General features: G+C 46.8%; 1 protein-coding gene across 2 annotated transcripts in view; it reads right to left on the reverse strand.

Moving 5' to 3' along the window:
- The window catches only part of GGNBP2 (gametogenetin binding protein 2), a 116187-nt gene that overhangs the window by 34776 nt on the left and 61122 nt on the right, over window positions 1-20289 (reverse strand). For both annotated transcript variants that reach the window (XM_077295449.1, XM_077295450.1), the window contains exons 7-8: window positions 3644-3818; window positions 264-458 (exon numbers count right to left, since the gene is read on the reverse strand). In XM_077295449.1, the coding sequence (XP_077151564.1) occupies window positions 264-458; window positions 3644-3818 (370 nt within the window). The remainder of the gene's footprint in view (window positions 1-263; window positions 459-3643; window positions 3819-20289) is intronic.

A 20289-nucleotide genomic window follows, 5' to 3' on the forward strand; every position in this document is an offset into this window, starting at 1 on the left:
CAAGATTGATTTCATCAACCATTTTAATCAGTAAAATGGCACCAAACTGACAATGCCTGTAGATTACTTTGCAAAATCCTGATGACAGGTTCGCTTTAAGAAGGATGTTCCAAGTTATTAAGCAGCCACAGGTTTCAAGCAATTTGGGAAAGACAAAAGAATCGCTCTGCTGCCAAAAAAGCGTAAAATAGAGGAATGCCTTAAAAAAGGTATGAAAACATCTTAGAACCGTGCCTTATATATTTTCCTACATAATTACTTACATCTTTTTCACTTTCGACTGTCAATTCTTTGATGTCTGCTGATGCTGGTATAGCACAAACACATTTGTTTTTTCTCCTATTTTTCTTCTTTTGACGTTTCTTTTCCTGCTTGAGCTCATGCACTCTCTCCTCTTCCAAAAATTCCTCGCACAACTGTTCTAGCCTACTGATTCCCTGAACCTTTTCTACAGCCATCTGCAAAACAGACATTTAAACATTAGTGTACTAAAACCTAACAACAATAAGTTGGTGCAATGCTTTGAAGAGAAAGGCCCCCCCAGCGAGACTTTACATTCATTCAGACTTTACAAATTACCGTATTTTTCGGACTATAAGACGCACCGGACTATAAGGCGCACCCAGGTTTTAGAGGTGGAAAATAGGGAAAAAAATATTTGAAGCAAAAAAAAGTGGTAAAATATTTAATAACATACTATTATATGTGGTGTTATTATATATAATAGTATGTTATTATGTTGGAAGCTGCGGGACCAGTGTGGTGTCTGTGAAGTACTACAGTCATATGAAAAAGTTTGGGCACCCCTATTAATCTTAAGCTTAATGTTTTATAAAAATTGTTTTTTTTTTTGCAACAGCTATTTCAGTTTCATATATCTAATAACTGTTGGACACAGTAATGTTTCTGCCTTGAAATGAGGCTTATTGTACTAACAGAAAATGTGCAATCTGCATTCAAACAAAATTTGACAGGTGCATAAGTATGGGCACCCTTATCATTTTCTTGTTTTAAATACTCCTACCTACTTTTTACTGACTTACTAAACCACTTTTTTTGGTTTTGTAACCTCATTGAGCTTTATACTTCATAGCCAGGTGTATGCAGTCATGAGAAAAGCTACTTAAAGTGGCCACTTGCAAGTTGTTCTCCTGTTTGAATCTCCTCCGAAGAGTGGCATCATGGGCTCCTCAAAACAACTGTCAAATGATCTGAAAACAAAGATTATTCAACATAGTTGTTCAGGGGAAGGATACAAAAAGCTGTCTCAGAGATTTAACATGTCAATTTCCACTGTGAGGAACATAGTAAGGAAATGGAAGAACACAGGTACAGTTCTTGTTAAGGCCAGAAGTGGAAGGCCAAGAAAAACATCATAAAGGCAGAGAAGAAGAATGGTGAGATCAGTCAAGGACAATTCTCAGGCCACCTCCAGAGAGCTGCAGCATCAACTTGCTGCAGATGGTGTCACTGTGCATCGGTCAACTATACAACGCACTTTGCACAAGGAGAAGCTGTATGGGAGAGTGATGCGAAAGAAGCCGTTTCTGCAAGCACGCCACAAACAGAGTCGGCTGAGGTATGCAAAAGCACATTTGGAGAAGCCAATTTCTTTTTGGAAGAAGGTCCTGTGGACTTATGAAACCAAGATTGAGTTGTTTGGTCATACAAAAAGACGTTATGCATGGCGGCAAAAAAACACAGTGCGTTGTATAGTTGACCGATGCACAGTGACACCATCTGCAGCAAGTTGATGCTGCAGCTCTCTGGAGATGGTCTGAGGATTGTCCTTGACTGATCTCACCATTCTTCTTCTCTGCCTTTCTGATGTTTTTCTTGGCCTGCCACTTCTGGCCTTAACAAGAACTGTACCTGTGTTCTTCCATTTCCTTACTATGTTCCTCACAGTGGAAATTGACAGGTTAAATCTCTGAGACAGCTTTTTGTATCCTTCCCCTGAACAACTATGTTGAATAATCTTTGTTTTCAGATCATTTGACAGTTGTTTTGAGGAGCCCATGATGCCACTCTTCAGAGGAGATACAAACAGAACAACTTGCAAGTGGCCACTTTAAGTAGCTTTTCTCATGATTACATACACCTAGCTATGAAGTTCAAAACTCAATGAGGTTACAAAACCAAAAAAAGTGCTTTAGTAAGTCAGTAAAAAGTAGGTAGGAGTATTTAAAACAAGAAAATGATAAGGGTGCCCATACTTATGCACCTGTCAAATTTTGTTTGAATGCAGATTGCACATTTTCTGTTAGTACAATAAACCTCATTTCAAGGCAGAAACATTACTGTGTCCAACAGTTATTAGATATATGAAACTGAAATAGCTGTTGCAAAAAAAACAATTTTTACAAAACATTAAGCTTAAGATTAATAGGGGTGCCTAAACTTTTTCATATGACTGTATATGAAGATGCTGGAGGGTGAGTATAAGAATGGGGGCACAGGGCTTATATTGAAAGCACCACTCCAGCACTGCAAAATAACACTGGAGAGCTGCTTTAAAATCCCATGGGAGAACTATAACTCCCAGCATGTCCTGCAGATCCTATGACATGCTGGGAGTTATAGTTCACTAAAGGAGTGGCAGAGTGCTTTATTGTGTTTTGGAAAGACTAACCTCTTAATTGTGGCAGCCAGCCAGCCAGCCACTGGGGTGAGGTAAAAGCATCCCATGACTGCACACACAGAGCCCTCCCTTTTGTTGCCTTTACACAGCACAGGTAATGGAAGCCAGCAGATTCTAGTGTTGGAGTCTGAAGGACCTGTGATGATGTCAAGAAGAGGGAGGGCTCTGTGCTGCCATGTGATGCTCCAGCCCGCCCACTTCTGACATCATCACAGGTCCTCCTTGTGCACACTGCACAGCACTCAGCTCCAGCCCAGGAAGGTACGCAGCGATCTCCTCTCCCCCGGAGCCTGCTGCTGCTGCCTCCTCCTCCCCCGGACACACGGATCTCCCCAGCTGCTGCAGGAATCAGCACAGAGAAAACCATGTGTGTCCCTGCTTAAGTGCAGTATTCATTTGCTGCTCCCAGCTCACTGCTCAGCTGATAGGTGGGCGGGGAGTAGCTAATGAATATTCACTGCACTTAATCATCGGGACCACATGATTTCCCCAGGGCTGATTCCCGGCAGTGGGGACATTTTTTCTGCCTCCTGAAGTGGGATAACAGTGCGATCCCACTCGCTGCTACCCCCTCCCCACATGCTACATCCCTACCATAAGACGCACCCACACTTTCCTCCCAAAGTTGGAGGGAAAAAAGTGCGTCTTATGGTAAGAAAAATACGGTAACACATGAAGCCTAATAGAAAACTGTAGATGGATGGAATTTAACATTTTAGAAGGCACTGTCCTGAGATTTTAAAAGGAAAATCTATTCACCCCCCCCCCCCCAGTCCTTGGATTGTGTATGGTGCTACAGATCATCAATATATTTTTGGTGCTATAAAAGGTTTTTGATGTAAAACACAAGGGTAGCTGTCAGTCCGTGCTTGACACAAGATTGACGGCTTCCACTTAAGTGGTCTAATGCACTGCTGTACAATGCATGCCAGAGGTCTCAGAATGCCTACTTTGGCTCTAATCCCCATTCTTGGTCCTACTGTTTTTTAGCATTTTATTTACCTCAAAGCTTTTGCGTAGTGCATCAACTCCAAGGTAGAAAAGCAACTGCCATGTTTGCTCTTCAGCTCGTAGTTTCTGCCAGATCCGGTGGAGCCTCTCGTAGAGGTGGATTCCAAGGCAGGTTAACACTTCTTCCTGTGCTATATCAATAGTTTTTGCATGTCTTTCTCTACGTCTAAGGCAAAAGGAAGTGAAGGCAAAAAGTTAATACATTCATCAATAGGAGATGCTTTTGCAGATTTAAAAAAAAAAAAAAAAAAAAAAAAAAAAAAGATAGGGATTTTTGTGTACTCACCGTAAAATCCTTTTCTCCGAGCCACTCATTGGGGGACACAGGACAGTGGGTGTATGCTGCTGGCACTAGGAGACTGACACTAAGTAAATACAAAAAAGGTTAGCTCCTCCTCTGCAGTATACACCAGCCAATGGCTCCGGATAATACCAGTTCAGTAACAAAGAAATAGGAGATTAACAAAAGTTAACCGTAGGTATAACATGTCAGAGACTAAAAACACTCATCATAGGCAACAGGTCAAAAAAGGGTGAGTGCTGTGTCCCCCAATGAGTGGCTTGGTGAAAAGGATTTTACGGTGAGTACACAAAAATCCCTATTTCTCCATCGCCATATTGGGGGACACAGGACCGTGGGACGTCCAAAAGCAGTCCCTGGGAGGGAAATAACATAACAGTGTAAACTGTTATGAACTGGTGGCCTAGGAGCAGCATGGACGAGCTCTGGAGTAGGTGGCCTCTATGCTGACCGCAGACCCTGAACTTAACACATCAACTAGAAGTAGCCGTGGGATGTTCCTGTCACTCCCTAGACACCTCATCACGGCCGGAGGACTAATTACACCTAAAGAAACAGGAATACTATCTTGCCTCAGAGAAAATTCCCAAAGGAAAGGCAGCCCCCCACAAACATTGACTGTGAGAGGAGAGGGAAATTACAAACGCAGACTGAAAACAGAATTTAGTAAAGGAGGCCACGCTACCTAGAAAGAAAAGACAGGACAGAGTACTGTGCGGTCAGTATAAAAAATACTACAAAATCCACCACAGAGAATACAAAAATCTCCACACCTAACTAAAGGCATGGAGGGTAACTCTGTGACTCCAGAGCTTCCAACTTGGCTGAATAAATCTTAACACAGACAAAGCTGGACAAGAAAAAAAACATAGCAATTCACAGAACTATTAAGTCCACCGCATGTGGACTGCAAAAACAGAGCCAGGACTTATCTTTGATGATTTGGACAATCCAGAAGGAGAAACCAAGCAGAGATGTGGATCCCTAGAAATCAATGGACAACTGGCACTCAATAAAGGAAGGAGCCAGACTAAATAGCCCCGTCCAAAGTGGAAGCAGCTGATGACTGTTGTGAAGGACAAACAGCAGCACTACCACTTATAACCACCGGAGGGAGCCTAAGAGCAGAACCCACAACAGAATTCACAACAGTACCCCCCCTTGAGGAGGGGTCACCGAACCCTCACCAGAGCCCCCAGGCCGATCCGGACGAGCCAAATGGAAGGCACGAACCAAATAGTCAGCATGAACATCGGAGGCAACAACCCAAGAATTATCCTCCTGGCCATAACCCTTCCACTTGACAAGATACTGAAGCCTCCGTCTAGAAAAATGAGAATCCAAGATCTTCTCCACAACATACTCCAACTCCCCATCAATCAACACCGGGGCACGAGGATCAACAGAGGGAACCACGGGCACCACATATTTCCGCAACAAAGATCTATGAAAAACATTATGGATGGAAAAAGAGGCTGGAAGGGCCAAACGAAAAGACACTGGATTGATAATCTCAGAAATCCTATAAGGACCAATAAACCGAGGCTTGAACTTCGGGGAAGAAACCTTCATAGGAACATGACGAGAAGACAACCAGACCAAATCCCCAACCCGAAGCCGGGAACCCACACGCCGACAACGGTTGGCAAAACGCTGAGCCTCCTCCTGAGACAACACCAAATTGTCCACAACATGAGCCCAAATCTGCTGCAACCTGTCAACCACAGAGTCCACCCCAGGACAATCAGAAGACTCAACCTGCCCTGAAGAAAAACGAGGATGAAACCCAGAATTACAAAAGAATGGTGACACCAAGGTAGCAGAACTAGCCCGATTATTAAGGGCAAACTCGGCCAATGGCAAGAAAGCCACCCAATCATCCTGATCGGCAGACACAAAGCATCTCAAATAAGTTTCCAAAGTCTGGTTAGTTCGCTCGGTTTGGCCGTTTGTCTGAGGATGAAATGCGGAAGAAAAAGACAAATCAATGCCCAGCTTAGCACAAAAGGACCGCCAAAACCTAGAAACAAACTGGGAACCTCTATCGGACACAATATTCTCCGGAATGCCATGCAAACGAACCACATGCTGAAAAAACAACGGAACCAACTCAGAAGAGGAAGGCAACTTAGGCAAAGGTACCAAATAAACCATCTTAGAAAACCGGTCACATACCACCCAGATAACAGACATCCTCTGGGAAACAGGAAGATCCGAAATAAAATCCATAGAAATATGCGTCCAAGGCCTCTCAGGGACCGGCAAAGGCAAAAGCAACCCACTGGCGCGGGAGCAGCAAGGTTTGGCCCTCGCACAAGTCCCACAGGACTGCACAAAAGAACGCACATCCCGTGACAAAGGCGGCCACCAAAAGGACCTACTAACCAAATCTCTGGTACCAAAAATCCCAGGATGGCCAGCCAACACAGAACAGTGAACCTCAGAAATCACTTTACTAGTCCATCTGTCAGGAACAAACTGTTTCCCCGCTGGACAGCGATCAGGTTTATCAGCCTGAAACTCCTGAAGAGCCCGTCGCAAATCAGGGGAGATGGCAGAAAGAATCACCCCCTCCTTAAGAATACCAACCGGCTCAAGAATCCCAGGGGAATCAGGCAAGAAACTCCTAGAGAGGGCATCAGCCTTAACATTCTTAGAACCTGGAAGATACGAGACAACAAAATCAAAACGGGAGAAAAACAGGGACCATCGGGCCTGTCTAGGATTCAGCCGTTTGGCAGACTCGAGGTAAATCAGATTCTTCTGATCGGTCAAGACCACAATACGGTGCTTGGCCCCCTCAAGCCAATGTCGCCACTCCTCAAATGCCCACTTCATAGCCAACAACTCACGATTGCCGACATCATAATTGCGTTCCGCAGGCGAAAACTTTCGAGAAAAGAAGGCACACGGTTTCATCAAGGAACCATCAGAATTCCTCTGAGACAAAGCGGCCCCTGCCCCAAACTCAGAAGCGTCAACCTCAACCTGAAAAGGAAGAGAAACATCCGGCTGACGCAACACAGGGGCAGAAGTAAATCGGCGCTTAAGCTCCTGAAAGGCAGAAACGGCCTCAGAGGACCAATTAGCTACATCAGCGCCCTTCCTCGTCAAATCGGTCAGGGGTTTAACCACACTGGAGAAGTTGGCAATGAAACGGCGATAAAAATTAGCAAAGCCCAAAAATTTCTGAAGGCTCTTCACGGATGTGGGCTGGATCCAATCATGAATGGCCTGAACCTTAGCCGGATCCATTTCTATAGATGATGGAGAAAAAATGAAGCCCAAAAAAGAAACCTTCTGTACTCCAAAGAGGCACTTAGACCCCTTCACAAACAAGGCATTGTCACGAAGGACCTGAAATACCATCCTAACTTGTTTCACATGAGACTCCCAATCATCTGAAAAAATCAAAATATCATCCAAATATACAATCATGAATTTATCAAGATAATTCCGAAAAATATCATGCATGAAGGACTGAAACACAGATGGGGCATTAGAGAGTCCGAATGGCATCACAAGATACTCAAAATGGCCCTCTGGCGTATTAAACGCAGTTTTCCATTCGTCACCCTGCTTAATACGAACCAGATTATATACCCCTCGAAGGTCAATCTTAGTAAACCAACTAGCCCCCTTAATTCTGGCAAACAAATCAGAAAGCAAAGGCAAAGGGTATTGGAATTTGACCGTGATCTTATTCAAGAGGCGATAATCAATACAGGGTCTCAAGGAGCCATCCTTCTTGGCAACAAAAAAAAACCCTGCTCCTAATGGAGAAGAAGATGGCCGAATATGCCCCTTCTCCAAAGACTCCTTTACATAGCTCCGCATGGCGGCATGTTCAGGCACAGACAGGTTGAAAAGTCGTCCCTTAGGAAACTTACAGCCTGGAATCAAATCAATAGCACAATCACAGTCCCTATGCGGTGGAAGGGAACTGGACTTGGGCTCATCGAAAACATCCTGGAAATCTGACAGAAACTCAGGAATTTCAGAAGAGGGGGAGGAGGAAATTGACATCAGAGGAACGTCATCGTGAACCCCCTGACAACCCCAACTAGTCACAGACATAGATTTCCAATCCAACACCGGATTATGTACCTGTAACCATGGAAACCCCAGCACAACAGCATCATGCAAATTATGTAACACCAGGAAGCGACAATCTTCCTGATGGGCTGGCGCCATGCACATGGTTAACAGTGTCCAAAACTGAGGTTTATTTTTAGCCAATGGTGTAGCATCAATCCCCCTCAAAGGGATAGGACTCCGCAAAGGCTGTAAGGAAAAACCACAACGTCTGGCAAATTCTAAGTCCACTAAATTTAAAGCGGCGCCTGAATCCACAAATGCCATGACAGAGAATGACGATAATGAGCACATCAGGGTCACAGATAGCAGAAATTTAGGTTGTACAGTACTGATAGTAACAGAATTAGCGATTCTCTTGGCACGCTTAGGGCAATCAGAAATAACATGAGCAGAATCGCCGCAGTAAAAGCACAACCTATTCTGACGTCTGAATCCTTGGCGTTCCGCTCTAGACACAATCCTATCACACTGCATTAGCTCAGGACTCTGCTCAGAAGACAACGCCATACTGTGCACAACTCTGCGCTCACGCAAGCGACGATCAATTTGAATGGCCAGAGACATAGAATCACTCAGACCTGCAGGCGTGGGGAACCCCACCATAACATCTTTAACAGATTCAGAAAGACCCTTTCTGAAAATTGCCGCCAAAGCATCCTCATTCCACTTAGTAAGCACAGACCATTTTCTGAATTTCTGGCAATATGACTCTGCCGCTTCTTGACCCTGACACAGGGCCAAAAGTGTTGTCTCAGCATGCTCTACAGAGTTAGGTTCATCCTACAATTACCCAAGCGCCTGAAAAAAGGTGTCTACATTAAGCAAGGCCGGATTCCCAGATTCCAGGGAAAATGCCCAATCCTGCGGGTCACCACGCAACAGAGAAATGACAATTTTTACCTGCTGGATGGGATCACCAGAGGAACGGGGCTTAAGAGCAAAAAACAGTTTACAGTTATTTTTAAAGCTCAAAAATTTGGACCTGTCCCCGAAGAACAGATCGGGGGTAGGAATTCTAGGCTCTAAAACAGGAGTCTGCACGATATAATCAGAAATACCCTGTACTCTAGCAGCAAGTTGATCCACCCGAGAAGCAAGTCCCTGAACATCCATGTCAACGCCTAACTCCTGAGCCACCCAGAAGTGAAGAGGGAGAAAAAAACACAACAGAGTACAGAAAAAAAAATGGCTCAGCACTTTCTTTCCCTTCTTTTGAGATGCGGTTAACTCATTGTTGGCCAGTTGTACTGTTATGAACTGGTGGCCTAGGAGCAGCATGGACGAGCTCTGGAGTAGGTGGCCTCTATACTGACCGCAGACCCTGAACTTAACACATCAACTAGAAGTAGCCGTGGGATGTTCCTGTCACTCCCTAGACACCTTGTCACGGCCGGAGGACTAATTACACCTAAAGAAAGAAACAGGAATACTATCTTGCCTCAGAGAAAATTCCCAAAGGAAAGGCAGCCCCCCAGAAATATTGACTGTGAGAGGAGAGGGAAATTACAAACGCAGACTGAAAACAGAATTTAGCAAAGGAGGCCACGCTACCTAGAAAGAAAAGACAGGACAGAGTACTGTGCGGTAAGTATAAAAAATACTACAAAATCCACCACAGAGAATACAAAAATCTCCACACCTAACTAAAGGCATGGAGGGTAACTCTGTGACTCCAGAGCTTCCAACTTGGCTGAGTAAATCTTAACACAGACAAAGCTGGACAAGAAAAAACATAGCAATTCACAGAACTATTAAGTCCACCGCATGTGGACTGCAAAAACAGAGCCAGGACTTATCTATGATGATTTGGACAATCCAGAAGGAGAAACCAAGCAGAGATGTGGATCCCTAGAAAACAATGGACAACTGGCACTCACTAAAGGAAGGAGCCAGACTAAATAGCCCCGTCCAAAGTGGAAGCAGCTGATGACTGTTGTGAAGGACAAACAGCAGCACTACCACTTATAACCACCGGAGGGAGCCTAAGAGCAGAACCCACAACAGAATTCACAACAGTAAACTCATGGAACCTGCTGTCTACAGGTGTGCTACCGCTGCCTGCAGAATACGCCTACCCAGGCTTGCATCTGCAGATGCCGGAGTATGGACATTGTAATGCTTTGAGAAAGTGTGCAGGCTAGACCAGGTCGCAGCTTTGCAAACTTGCTCTGCAGACGCTTGATTCCGAATGGCCCAGGAAGCACCCACCGACCGAGTGGAGTGTGCCCTGAGATAGGCTTGCCTCTGACGCGATAAGCCTCTTGAATAGTCGACCGAATCCATCTGGCGATTGTCGACTTAGAAGCGGCCAATCCCTTCCGGTGTCCTGCCGGGAGCACGAATAGAGCTTCCGTCTGTCAAAAAGGTGCAGTCCTAGACACGTACTTCCTGAGAGCTCTGACAAGATCCAGGGAGTGAAGGTCCTTCTCCACGCGGTGCGTCGGAGCAGGACAAAACAACGGAAGTACAATATCCTCGTTATGGTGGTAGGAAGACATCACCTTGGGAAGGAAGATAGGGGACGGTCTGAGAACCACTTGGTCTCGGTGGAATGTAAGGAACGGTGTTCGGCAGGAAAGGGAAGCCAACTCCGACACTCATCTGATCGAAGTAATAGCGACAAGAAAAACCACCTTCCAAGAAAGAAGAGATAGAGAGATGTCCTGCAACGGTTCAAAGGGAGGTTCCTGCAGGACACCTAGGACCAGATTGAGGTCCCAAGCCTCTAAAGGTGCTCTATAGGGAGGCACCACGTGGGAGACTCCCTGAAAGAACGTTCTGAGCTGGGGTTTGGAAGCAATTTTTTGTTGAAAAAGAACTGACAAGGCGAGACCTGCCCTTTAAGGGAACTAGGCGAAAGCCCCAAGTCCAGACCTGATTGGAGAAAATCCAGGATGGTAGGGATGTTGAAAACCAACAGAGGGCAACATCTGCTTCTGCACCATTCAAAGAAAGTCTTCCAGGCCCGATGATAGATGCACGAAGACACAGGCTTTCGGGCACTGATCAAAGTGGAAACTACTTCGCAGGAGAAAACTGCTTGAGTCAGAACCCAGGATTCAACAGCCAAGCCGTCAAACACAGGGCCCCTGAGTTCTGGTGGTAGATTGGGCCCTGGGAAGTAGATCCGGACGATCTGGTAGACGTCAAGGAACGTTTGCGATGAGTTGGACCAGCTCTGCATACCACGCCCGGCGAGGCCAATCCAGAGCGATGAGAATCACCGGCACACCCTCTGCCCTGATCATCCTGATGACTCTGGTAAGCAGGGGCAGGGGAGGAAACAGATAAGGAAGGCGAAACTGACTCCAAGGAAGGACAAGCGCGTCCACCCCAATTGCTCTCGGGTCCCGAGACTGGGCTACAAACTGAGGTACCTTGGCATTGAACCAGGAAGCTATCAAGTCTACATCCAGAGTACCCCAACGAAGGCAGATTTGTTGGAATATGTCCTGATAGAGAGACCACTCTCCTGAGGCAAGACCGTGCCGGCTGAGGATGTCCGCGGCCCAATTTTCCACTCCTGGAATGTGAATGGCCAATATGCCCGAGTGGTTGTTTTCGGCCCAGCGAAGGATGTGCTCTACCTCGCGCACTGCAGCGGGTGCCCCCCTATTGATTTATATAGGCCACTGCCGTGGCATTGTCCGACTGGATACGGATGGGGCGGCCTGCTAGGAGATGATGGAACCGCTTTAGGGACAGCCAAATCGCATGCATCTCCAGGATATTGATTGGAAGGCGAGACTCGTTATGAGTCCAGGTTCCCTGCGCAGTGTGATGGCGAAAGACCGCTCCCCAGCCGAGGAGGCTGGTATCGGTAGTGACTACCAGCCAATGGACTGGGAGGAAGGACCTCCCTTGGAGAAGAGAGGTTCGGAGCATCCACCATTGGAGTGCCTGCTTGACATGAGGAGAGAGAGGACACTGTCGGTCGAGGGAAAATGGACTCCCATCCCATGCTTCTAGCAGAGCGTGCTGGAGGGGACGGAGGTGTAGTTGCGCAAATGGAACTGCCTCCATTGAAGCCACCATCTCCCGAGAATCCTTATGCCGAAACGGATGGAACAAGGAGACGGCTAGAGAAGCTTCCAGACCCCTTGTTGAAGAGCCAGGACCTTGTCCCGAGGAAGAAGCACCAACCCTCGGGAGGTGTCCAGGGTCATGCCCAGGAAGGAGATCAGTTGAGCTGGAACAGGAGATGACTTTTTTTTAAGTTGATCAAACAGCCCAGCCGAGACAGAGTATCCAAGGAAATGCAGACGCACTCCTCACAGGCTTGGAAAGATGGGCCTTTGACCAGTAGGTCGTCTAAGTAGGGAAGCACGTCTAGACCCCGAGAATGTAGAATGGCCATGACCGCAGCCATGACCTTTGTGAAAACTCTGGGGGCGGTGGCGAGGCCGAAAGGCAAAGCTGTGAACTGAAAATGTTCCCGTTTGACGGCGAAGCGAAGAAACTTTGGTGAGGTGGGAAGATTGGGATATGGAGGTACGCATCCCGGATGTCGATGGAGGCTAAGAATTCGCCTTGTTCCATCAAGGCGATGATGGAACGGAGGGACTCCATCCTGAACTGTCGGACTTTGACAAATCTGTTCAAGAGCTTTAGGTCCAGGATGGGCCTGACCGTTCCATCCTTCTTGGTGACCATGAACAGATTTGAATAAAAACCGCAGAACCTTTCATCCTCTGGGACAGGGACAAAGACCCTGTCTCGGCAGAGCAACTCAATGGCCTGGGAAAAAGCCCAAGCACGAGTTCCCGCTTCGGGAGGGCGGGAAGTGAAAAACTGGGTTGGGGGAATCAATTTTGTAACCGGAGGACACCAGATCCCTGACCCACTCATCGTGATCGACTGCGAGCCAGGTATGACGAAACAAGAGAAGGCGTCCGCCTACTTTGCTGGTGTCGTCCGGACGAGGTTGCAAGTCATTTAGAAGAAGATGGTTGGGGTCTGGATCCCCTGGACCTAGACTGCATGGTGGGGCCCCTCCAGGAATGGTTGGGCCTGTACGAGGCCCATGGGCTTTTGTCTCTGCCGGCACGGCGCCCCGAACCAGGGGAACTGGCCAGAGTGCCATGCGTAATTTCCACGAAAGGACCGAAAACTAGCCTGCGGCTGTCGACAGAACGGTTGTCTGAATCTCTGCTGTGGAAGGGAAGTACTTTTCCCTCCTGTAGCGTCGTAAATCAGCTTGTCCAGCTTTTCACCAAATAAGCGGCCACTGATATATGGAAGGGACGTGAGGGACTTTTTAGATGCGGAGTCCGCTCGCCAGTTTCTCAAGCATAGTGCTCTCCTAATCGCCACAGCGTTTGAAGCCGTAAGTGCAGAGCAATTGGCCGCGTCCAGGGAAGCGTTTACTAAGTAATCGCCAGCCAAGGAAATTTGATTTGCTAGCTCCACTATGTCAGAGGGAAGATCACTATTCTGTAAGGCCTTATGCAGAGAGTCTGCCCAAAGAGTCACGCCTTTGGCTACCCAGGTAGCAGCGAAGGAGGGATAGAGTGCCGAGCCAGAAGCCTCAAACACTGAACGGGTGAAACTGTCAACTAGGTGATCTGTGGGATCTTTGATAGAAGATCCGTCCGGCACGGATAGGAGAGTTTTAGAGGACAAAAGTGAAACAGAAGGATCCACAGGAGAGGATTCTGTCCATTGTTTGCAGAGATCAGGAGAAAAAGGATATTTGGACTCCAGAGATCTCTGGCCTGCAAAGCGTTTGTCCGGACGCTCCCTATGTTGCTGGACTATGCCCTGGAACTCCGGGTGATTGGCAAACACCCTATGAAGACGCTTGGTCCTTTTGAAGGACACCAAATTATCCGTATAGGAGGTCGCAGGCTCCTCATCAACCTGAAGGGACTGGTTGATGGCCTCAATGAGACTATCTATAGTACTCTGAAAACCTGGCGACTCCACATCAAGAGGCCCATCAGACTCAGGTCCTGGTCGGAACAGGTGCCTGGGGAGTGAGAGCGGGAAGCAGAGCTAACGGACGCCGAGGCACCAGAGGGCCTGGGGGACGAGCTACGGACGTGTTTCCTAGATGGCAGCGTGTGCCTAGAATGAGAGCGGCCCCTGGAGGCTGAAGAATCCGCAGCTGTAGGGGAAGTTTCCTGAATAGGCCGATTAGTAGTCCTGCTCCTGGATGGATCCTGGAGGGACTAGATAGCTTTAGTCAAAGAAGCCATAGATTGCGAAAGTGACAAAGCTCACTCAGTGGGACTGGTCACCGCGGGCTCGTTTGCAGCAGGGGGCTCCTGAGCTCATTTAGGGTCACAAGCATTACAGAGCAGAGCAGTATGCCCGCTTGGTAGCGCAGCCTGACAGGAGGTGCAAGAAGTGAAGAACACCGTATGTGTTTTTGCAGATTTTTTGGAGGGTTTAGGCAGAGACATGTTGTACCTGCTAACCTCCGTGCAGGGCTGATGTGGGGCACTTATGTGCAGCTAAGGGTACTTTCACATTTGCGTTTCCCTGATCTGCGGACGGCTGCGGACTTCCTCCGTGAAGCCCCGCCCTCGGCCGCACCTCTGCCGCTAGCTCCGCCTACTTCTGCATGCCGCCCGCATGCGGCCTGCGTACCCATCTCTAACATTAGGTACGCAGGTCGTGCGGCTGTATGCGGAGGCTGCCGCATGCGTCATTTTGACGCTGCAGATAAAAAAAAAAAAAATGCTACAGGCTGCGCCCTACGCTGGTCGCCGCAGCGTCAAAACGACGCATGCGGCAGCCTCCGCATACAGCCGCACGACCTGCGTACCTAATGTTAAAGATAGGTACGCAGGCCGCATGTGGGCGGCATGCAGAAGTAGGCGGAGCTAGCGGCGGAGGTGCGGCCGAGGGCGGGGCTTCACGGAGGAAGTCCGCAGCCGTCCGCAGATCAGGGAAACGCAAATGTGAAAGTACCCTAAAATAGCAGAGTACTCTGTGTGCAGGAGGAGGGCCTGTGTTAGCGTGCAGAGCACCTACCCAGGGTCCTATGTCCTGCCGCAGCGCTGTGCCGACTGGGAGGGGAGGAGTGCAGCTGGCGTCAAGAAGCTCCTTGCATCAAAGATGGCTGCCGAGATTATGTTGAGCGCTTCTCGCAGTGTGCGAGAAGCGCTAAACCGGCAGGCGGGGCCTCACGCATGATGTGCGGTGTGGCCGAAGCTGGGGACTAAATTAGCGGTGCCCGGCCGCAAGATGCGGCCAAGCCCGCGGTGCGCTCGGGAGCCCCCACCCCCACAATACTCACCGCTGATGGTCCTTTTCAGGTGAGGTATGAGGGGAGGGTGCAGTAACCCTCAATCTGCCACCCTCTTGATGAGGAGGTGGAGAGGGACTGAGGAGCTCCATGCAGCACCGCTGTTCTTCAATGGTGGTGCAGAGGGAGGGCAGCCGGAGTGTGCATATGAAAGGTGGCCTCTGTGTATCCTAAGGGTTCGCTCCCCTAGGATTTCACAGGGCTAGGTCTCGGCAGTAAATCCCACGTCGCAGGAGAGGGTACGGGGAGGTGAAACTCGCCGTGGTCGCCTGTTGATGTTTTGGGGGAGATCGGCCCCCTTAAAAGGGTCCGTCGCACCATCATCCTCTTGCGCAAAAAGGTAAAAATAAAAATAAGAAAGTCGGAAAAAAAACAGATGCTGTGTGCCTCCTACGGACACTAAGCAAGAACTAGTATTATCCGGAGCCAGTGAGTGGTGTATACTGCAGAGGAGGAGCTAACCTTTTTTGTATTTACTTAGGCTGGGTTCACATTACGTTAGTGGTGTCCGTTAGACGGACTACGTTACACAGCGGCATAACGCGGTGTAACGTAGTCTGTTTAACGCCGCCATTGACTCCAATGTCGGACGCATCACTAGCGCACGCCCACAATGGGCGTGCGCTAGGGATGTGCCGTCATTGAGTGATGGACCCTGAAACGCGGGCTGCAGTGTTTCCGGGTCCGTCACTGCTAGGGCAGATAGAGCTAGCAGATGCTCTATCTGCGTTTACAGAAGCCCGTTATTGTATGTGTTGAACGGGCTGCTGTAAACGCAATGTGAACCCAGCCTTAGTGTCAGCCTCCTAGTGGCAGCAGCATACACCCAGAGTCCTGTGTCCCCCAATGTGGCGATGGAGAAGAAAAGTTGTTAGCAAAGTTACAAGATTAATACATTAGAATATTTAAAATGCAGAAAGATCTACCTAGTGTTAGACAAGTCATACACAAATTTAAAGGGAATGTGGATTTAAAAAAAGGGAAAGGAGCACCATGGTGATTTTTTTTTTTTCTTTAATTGTTCCCTCAGTTAGCAAATCGGTAATGTGTGTATCCTGAGTGCATTAAAGTACTTATCCTTCACCACCTTCTGTCGTTTCCAGCGCTGCTCCGGTCCTCTTCTGTTTCAGGTGATGTCAACCCTGACTGACCAGTTCACACCGTCAACTGCTAGTTCTTTTCTTAACATAAGACTTATTTCGAAGCGCTGGAAACGCCAGCAAAATGTGACTTAACACCTTCACCCACAAGCCTGTTTTCACCTTCATGATCAGGCCAAATTTTACAATTCTGACCAGTGTCACTTAATGTGATAATGACCCTAGAATGCTTCAACAGATTCCACTGATTCCGAGACACTGTTTTCATGACATTGTACTTTACGATAGTGTTAAAATTTATTCGATATGACTGTGAAAAAAAAAAAAAATTGTAAAAAGAATTTGAAAATTTTGCAATTTTCAAACTTACCGTATGTACTCGAGTATAATCCGAGATTTTCAGCCAAAAAAAATGGGCAGAAAGTTCCCCTCTCGGCTTATACTCGAGTCATGGTCGGCGGGTGAGCGACGACTGTCAAATACTCACCTGCATGTCACACGGTCTTCGGGCGCGGCAGCTTCTTCCCCTGTTCAGAGGTCACTGGTAGAGCTCATTAAAGTAATGAATATGGACTCCACTCCCATAGGGGTGGAGCCGCATATTCATTACTGCAATGAGGGATACCATGTCACCGCTCACTACAGGAAGAAGCTGCCACGCCCGGAGAATGTGGGACATGCAGGGACCGCGTCAGGAGCGCCGGGAGCAGGTGAGTATTTCATATTCACCTTTCCGCGTTCCACCGACGCTCCGTCTTCCGCATCCTCTGCACTGACTGTTCAGGTCAGAGGGCGCGATGACGTATTAGTGTGCGCGCCGCCCTCTGCCTCAACAGTCAGTGCGGAGAGACGGGACGCTGAGGAGCAGCAACGAGAGGCAAGTATGTCATTTTTTTTTAGTGCAGCAGCAGCATTATATGTGGCACATTGTTATATGCAGCATCTATGGGGCCATAAAGAACTGCATGAAGCATTATATGGGGCATCTATGGGGCCATAATGAACTGCATGGAGCATTATATGGGGCATCTATGGGGCCATAACTGCATGGAGCATTATATGGGTCATCTATGGGCCATAAAGAACTGCATGGAGCATTATACGGGGCATCTATGGGGCCATAATGAACTGCATGGAGCATTATATGGGGCATCTATGGGGCCATAATGAACTGCACGGAGCATTATATGGGGCATCTATGGGGCCACAATGAACTGCATGGAGCATTATATGGGGCATCTATGGGGCTATAACTGCATGGAGCATTATATGGGGCATCTATGGGCCATAAAGAACTGCATGGAGCATTATATGGGGCATCTATGGGGCCATAATGAACTGCATGGAGCATTATATGGGGCATCTATGGGGCCATAATGAACTGCATGGAGCATTATATGGGGCATCTATGGGGCCATAATGAACTGCATGGAGCATTATATGGGGCATCTTTGGGGCCATAAAGAACTGCATGAAGCATTATATGGGGCATCTATGGGGCCATAAAGAACTGTATGGAGCATTATATGGGGCATATTTTAATATGGAGCATCTTCTGGGGCCATAATGAACTGCATGGAGCATTATATGGGGCATATTTGTATATGGAGCATCTTATGGGGCCATAATGAACTGTATGGAGCATTATATGGTGCTACTGATTCAATATGGATATTCAAAAACACAACCTACTGATGTCTCAATTAATTTTACTTTTATTGGTATCTACAGTATTTTTATTTTTGACATTTACCGGTAGCTGCTGCATTTTCCACCCTAGGCTTATACTCGAGTCAATAAGTTTTCTCAGTTTTTTGTTGCAAAATTAGGGGGGGGGGGGGGGGGGTGTCGGCTTATACTCTGGTTGGCTTATGCTCGAGTATATACGGTAATTTTTATGCCCTTAAATCAGAGATATATGTCACACAAAATAGTTGATAAATAACATTTCCGACATGTCTACTTTACATCAGCACAATTTTCAAATGTTTTTTGTTAGGAAGTTATAACAGTTAAAAGTTGACCAGCGATTTTTCATTTGCCCAACAAATTTTACAAAACCATTTTTTTTTTTTTTAGGGACCACATTAGATTTGAAGTGAGGCCCATATGACAGTACCTAAAAGTGACATTTAAAAAAAAACAAAAAAAAAAACTGCACCCCTCAAGAGGCTCAGAACCACATTCAAGAAGTTTATTGAACCCTTCACCTGCCACTATGATTCACCAGGTTATTAAGAGTTCATAGACACCAATCATGTCTAGGTTGTTTTATTTAGGTGCTGACAAAAAAAAAAAAAAAAAGAAAAAAAACTATTTTCTGAGACCCCTGGCGTCACATCCGGGGCTGGTTGAGGGCTTATTTTTTTGCGTACGGAGCCGATGGTTTCTATTGATAACATTTTGATATGAATGCGATCTTTTTATCGCCCGTTGTTGCATTTTAATACAATGTTACTACGACAAAAAAAAAAAAAAAAAAAAATTCTGCCGTTTTGACTTTTTCGCTACGCCGTTTACCAATCGGATTAATTCTTTTTATAGCTTGATACATCGAGAAATTCTCAAAGCGGCGATACCAAATACGTGTATTTTTAATTTTGTTTAATTTGTTTTATTTTGAATGGGGCGAATGGAGGGTGATTTGAACTTTTATATATTGTTTAATATTTTTAAAAACTTTTTTTCACTTTACATTGGCTTCAATAGTCTCCATAGAGACTAGAAACTGCGATCATCCAATCGCTTGTGCTGCTCTATGGAGCAGAAATGCTCACTTGCTATGAGCAACGACCACTCATAGCAATCCGGCAATGACAACCACAAGGGTCTGGTTACAAAACCCGGATTGTCATGCCAACCCATTGGTGACCCACTGTCATGTGACACGGGCACATAGGGGCACATATCAGCTGTTCAAAACAGCTGACATGTGCCAGAGTCCACATCAAAGGAAGAGATACGACATGCCCAGCACATGCACAGCGTATGTCGTGAAGGTTAACCCTTATGGCGCTTCGCGGAAATTTTTGGCATGTGGAAGGAAAAAAAAAGAACATTTTAACTATGTCACACAAATTTTAACTTTAGATCAAACAGTTTTTATTCGCACATCAGAGGAGAGAGAAATGGGGTCCCCCAAACCCCCCATGTACCTCCGATATCCCTGCAACCCCTACCCCTGTGAAGTTCCCCAGGCCGCCGGAGTCTTCTTACGGAAAGAAAAGGGTGGGCGCATACGCAGTGCGCCAGCCGAGATCTACCAGCAGGCACCCGGCAAAAATAGGAAATTTCTCCTACTGGTTCATTTTGATCACGGTGATAGGGTCTATCACAGTGATCAAAATAATAAAAAAAAGAACAAATAAAACCCACCTTTATCACCCCCTTAGTTAGGTAAAAATAATGAAATAAAAAAAATATATATTTATTTATTTCCATTTTTCCATAAGGAAGGCTAAAGTGAGCTGTGCTAAAGCTAGGGTTGGAGCTAAAGTTAGGGTTGGGATGTGTTAGGGTTGGGATGTGTTAGGGATCGGGTTGGGGTTAGGTTCATGGTTAGGGTTGGGATTAGGGGTGTCTTGAGGTTAGAGTTGGGATTAGGGTTAGGCTAGGTTCACATTTGCGGTTCAGTCTGCAGCGTCTCGTCCGCAACCGCATTACAAAACGCATGCAAAGGAATGATAACGCTGCGTTTTTTTTATCCGCATCAACTTTACGCATGACGGATAAAAAAACGCAATGTTTGCATGCGCAAGAGTTTGACAGGAAAAAATTTTTCAAGAAGAATTTCCTTGAAACAAGCATGCGATTTCTCTATATAAACCCTTGTACAGATGAAATCCTCACATTTTGCTCCTGTATCCGGTGTCAAGATGGATCTTCT

The sequence above is a fragment of the Ranitomeya variabilis genome, chromosome 3 (assembly GCF_051348905.1).
Source record: "Ranitomeya variabilis isolate aRanVar5 chromosome 3, aRanVar5.hap1, whole genome shotgun sequence".
NCBI lineage: Eukaryota > Metazoa > Chordata > Amphibia > Anura > Dendrobatidae > Ranitomeya > Ranitomeya variabilis.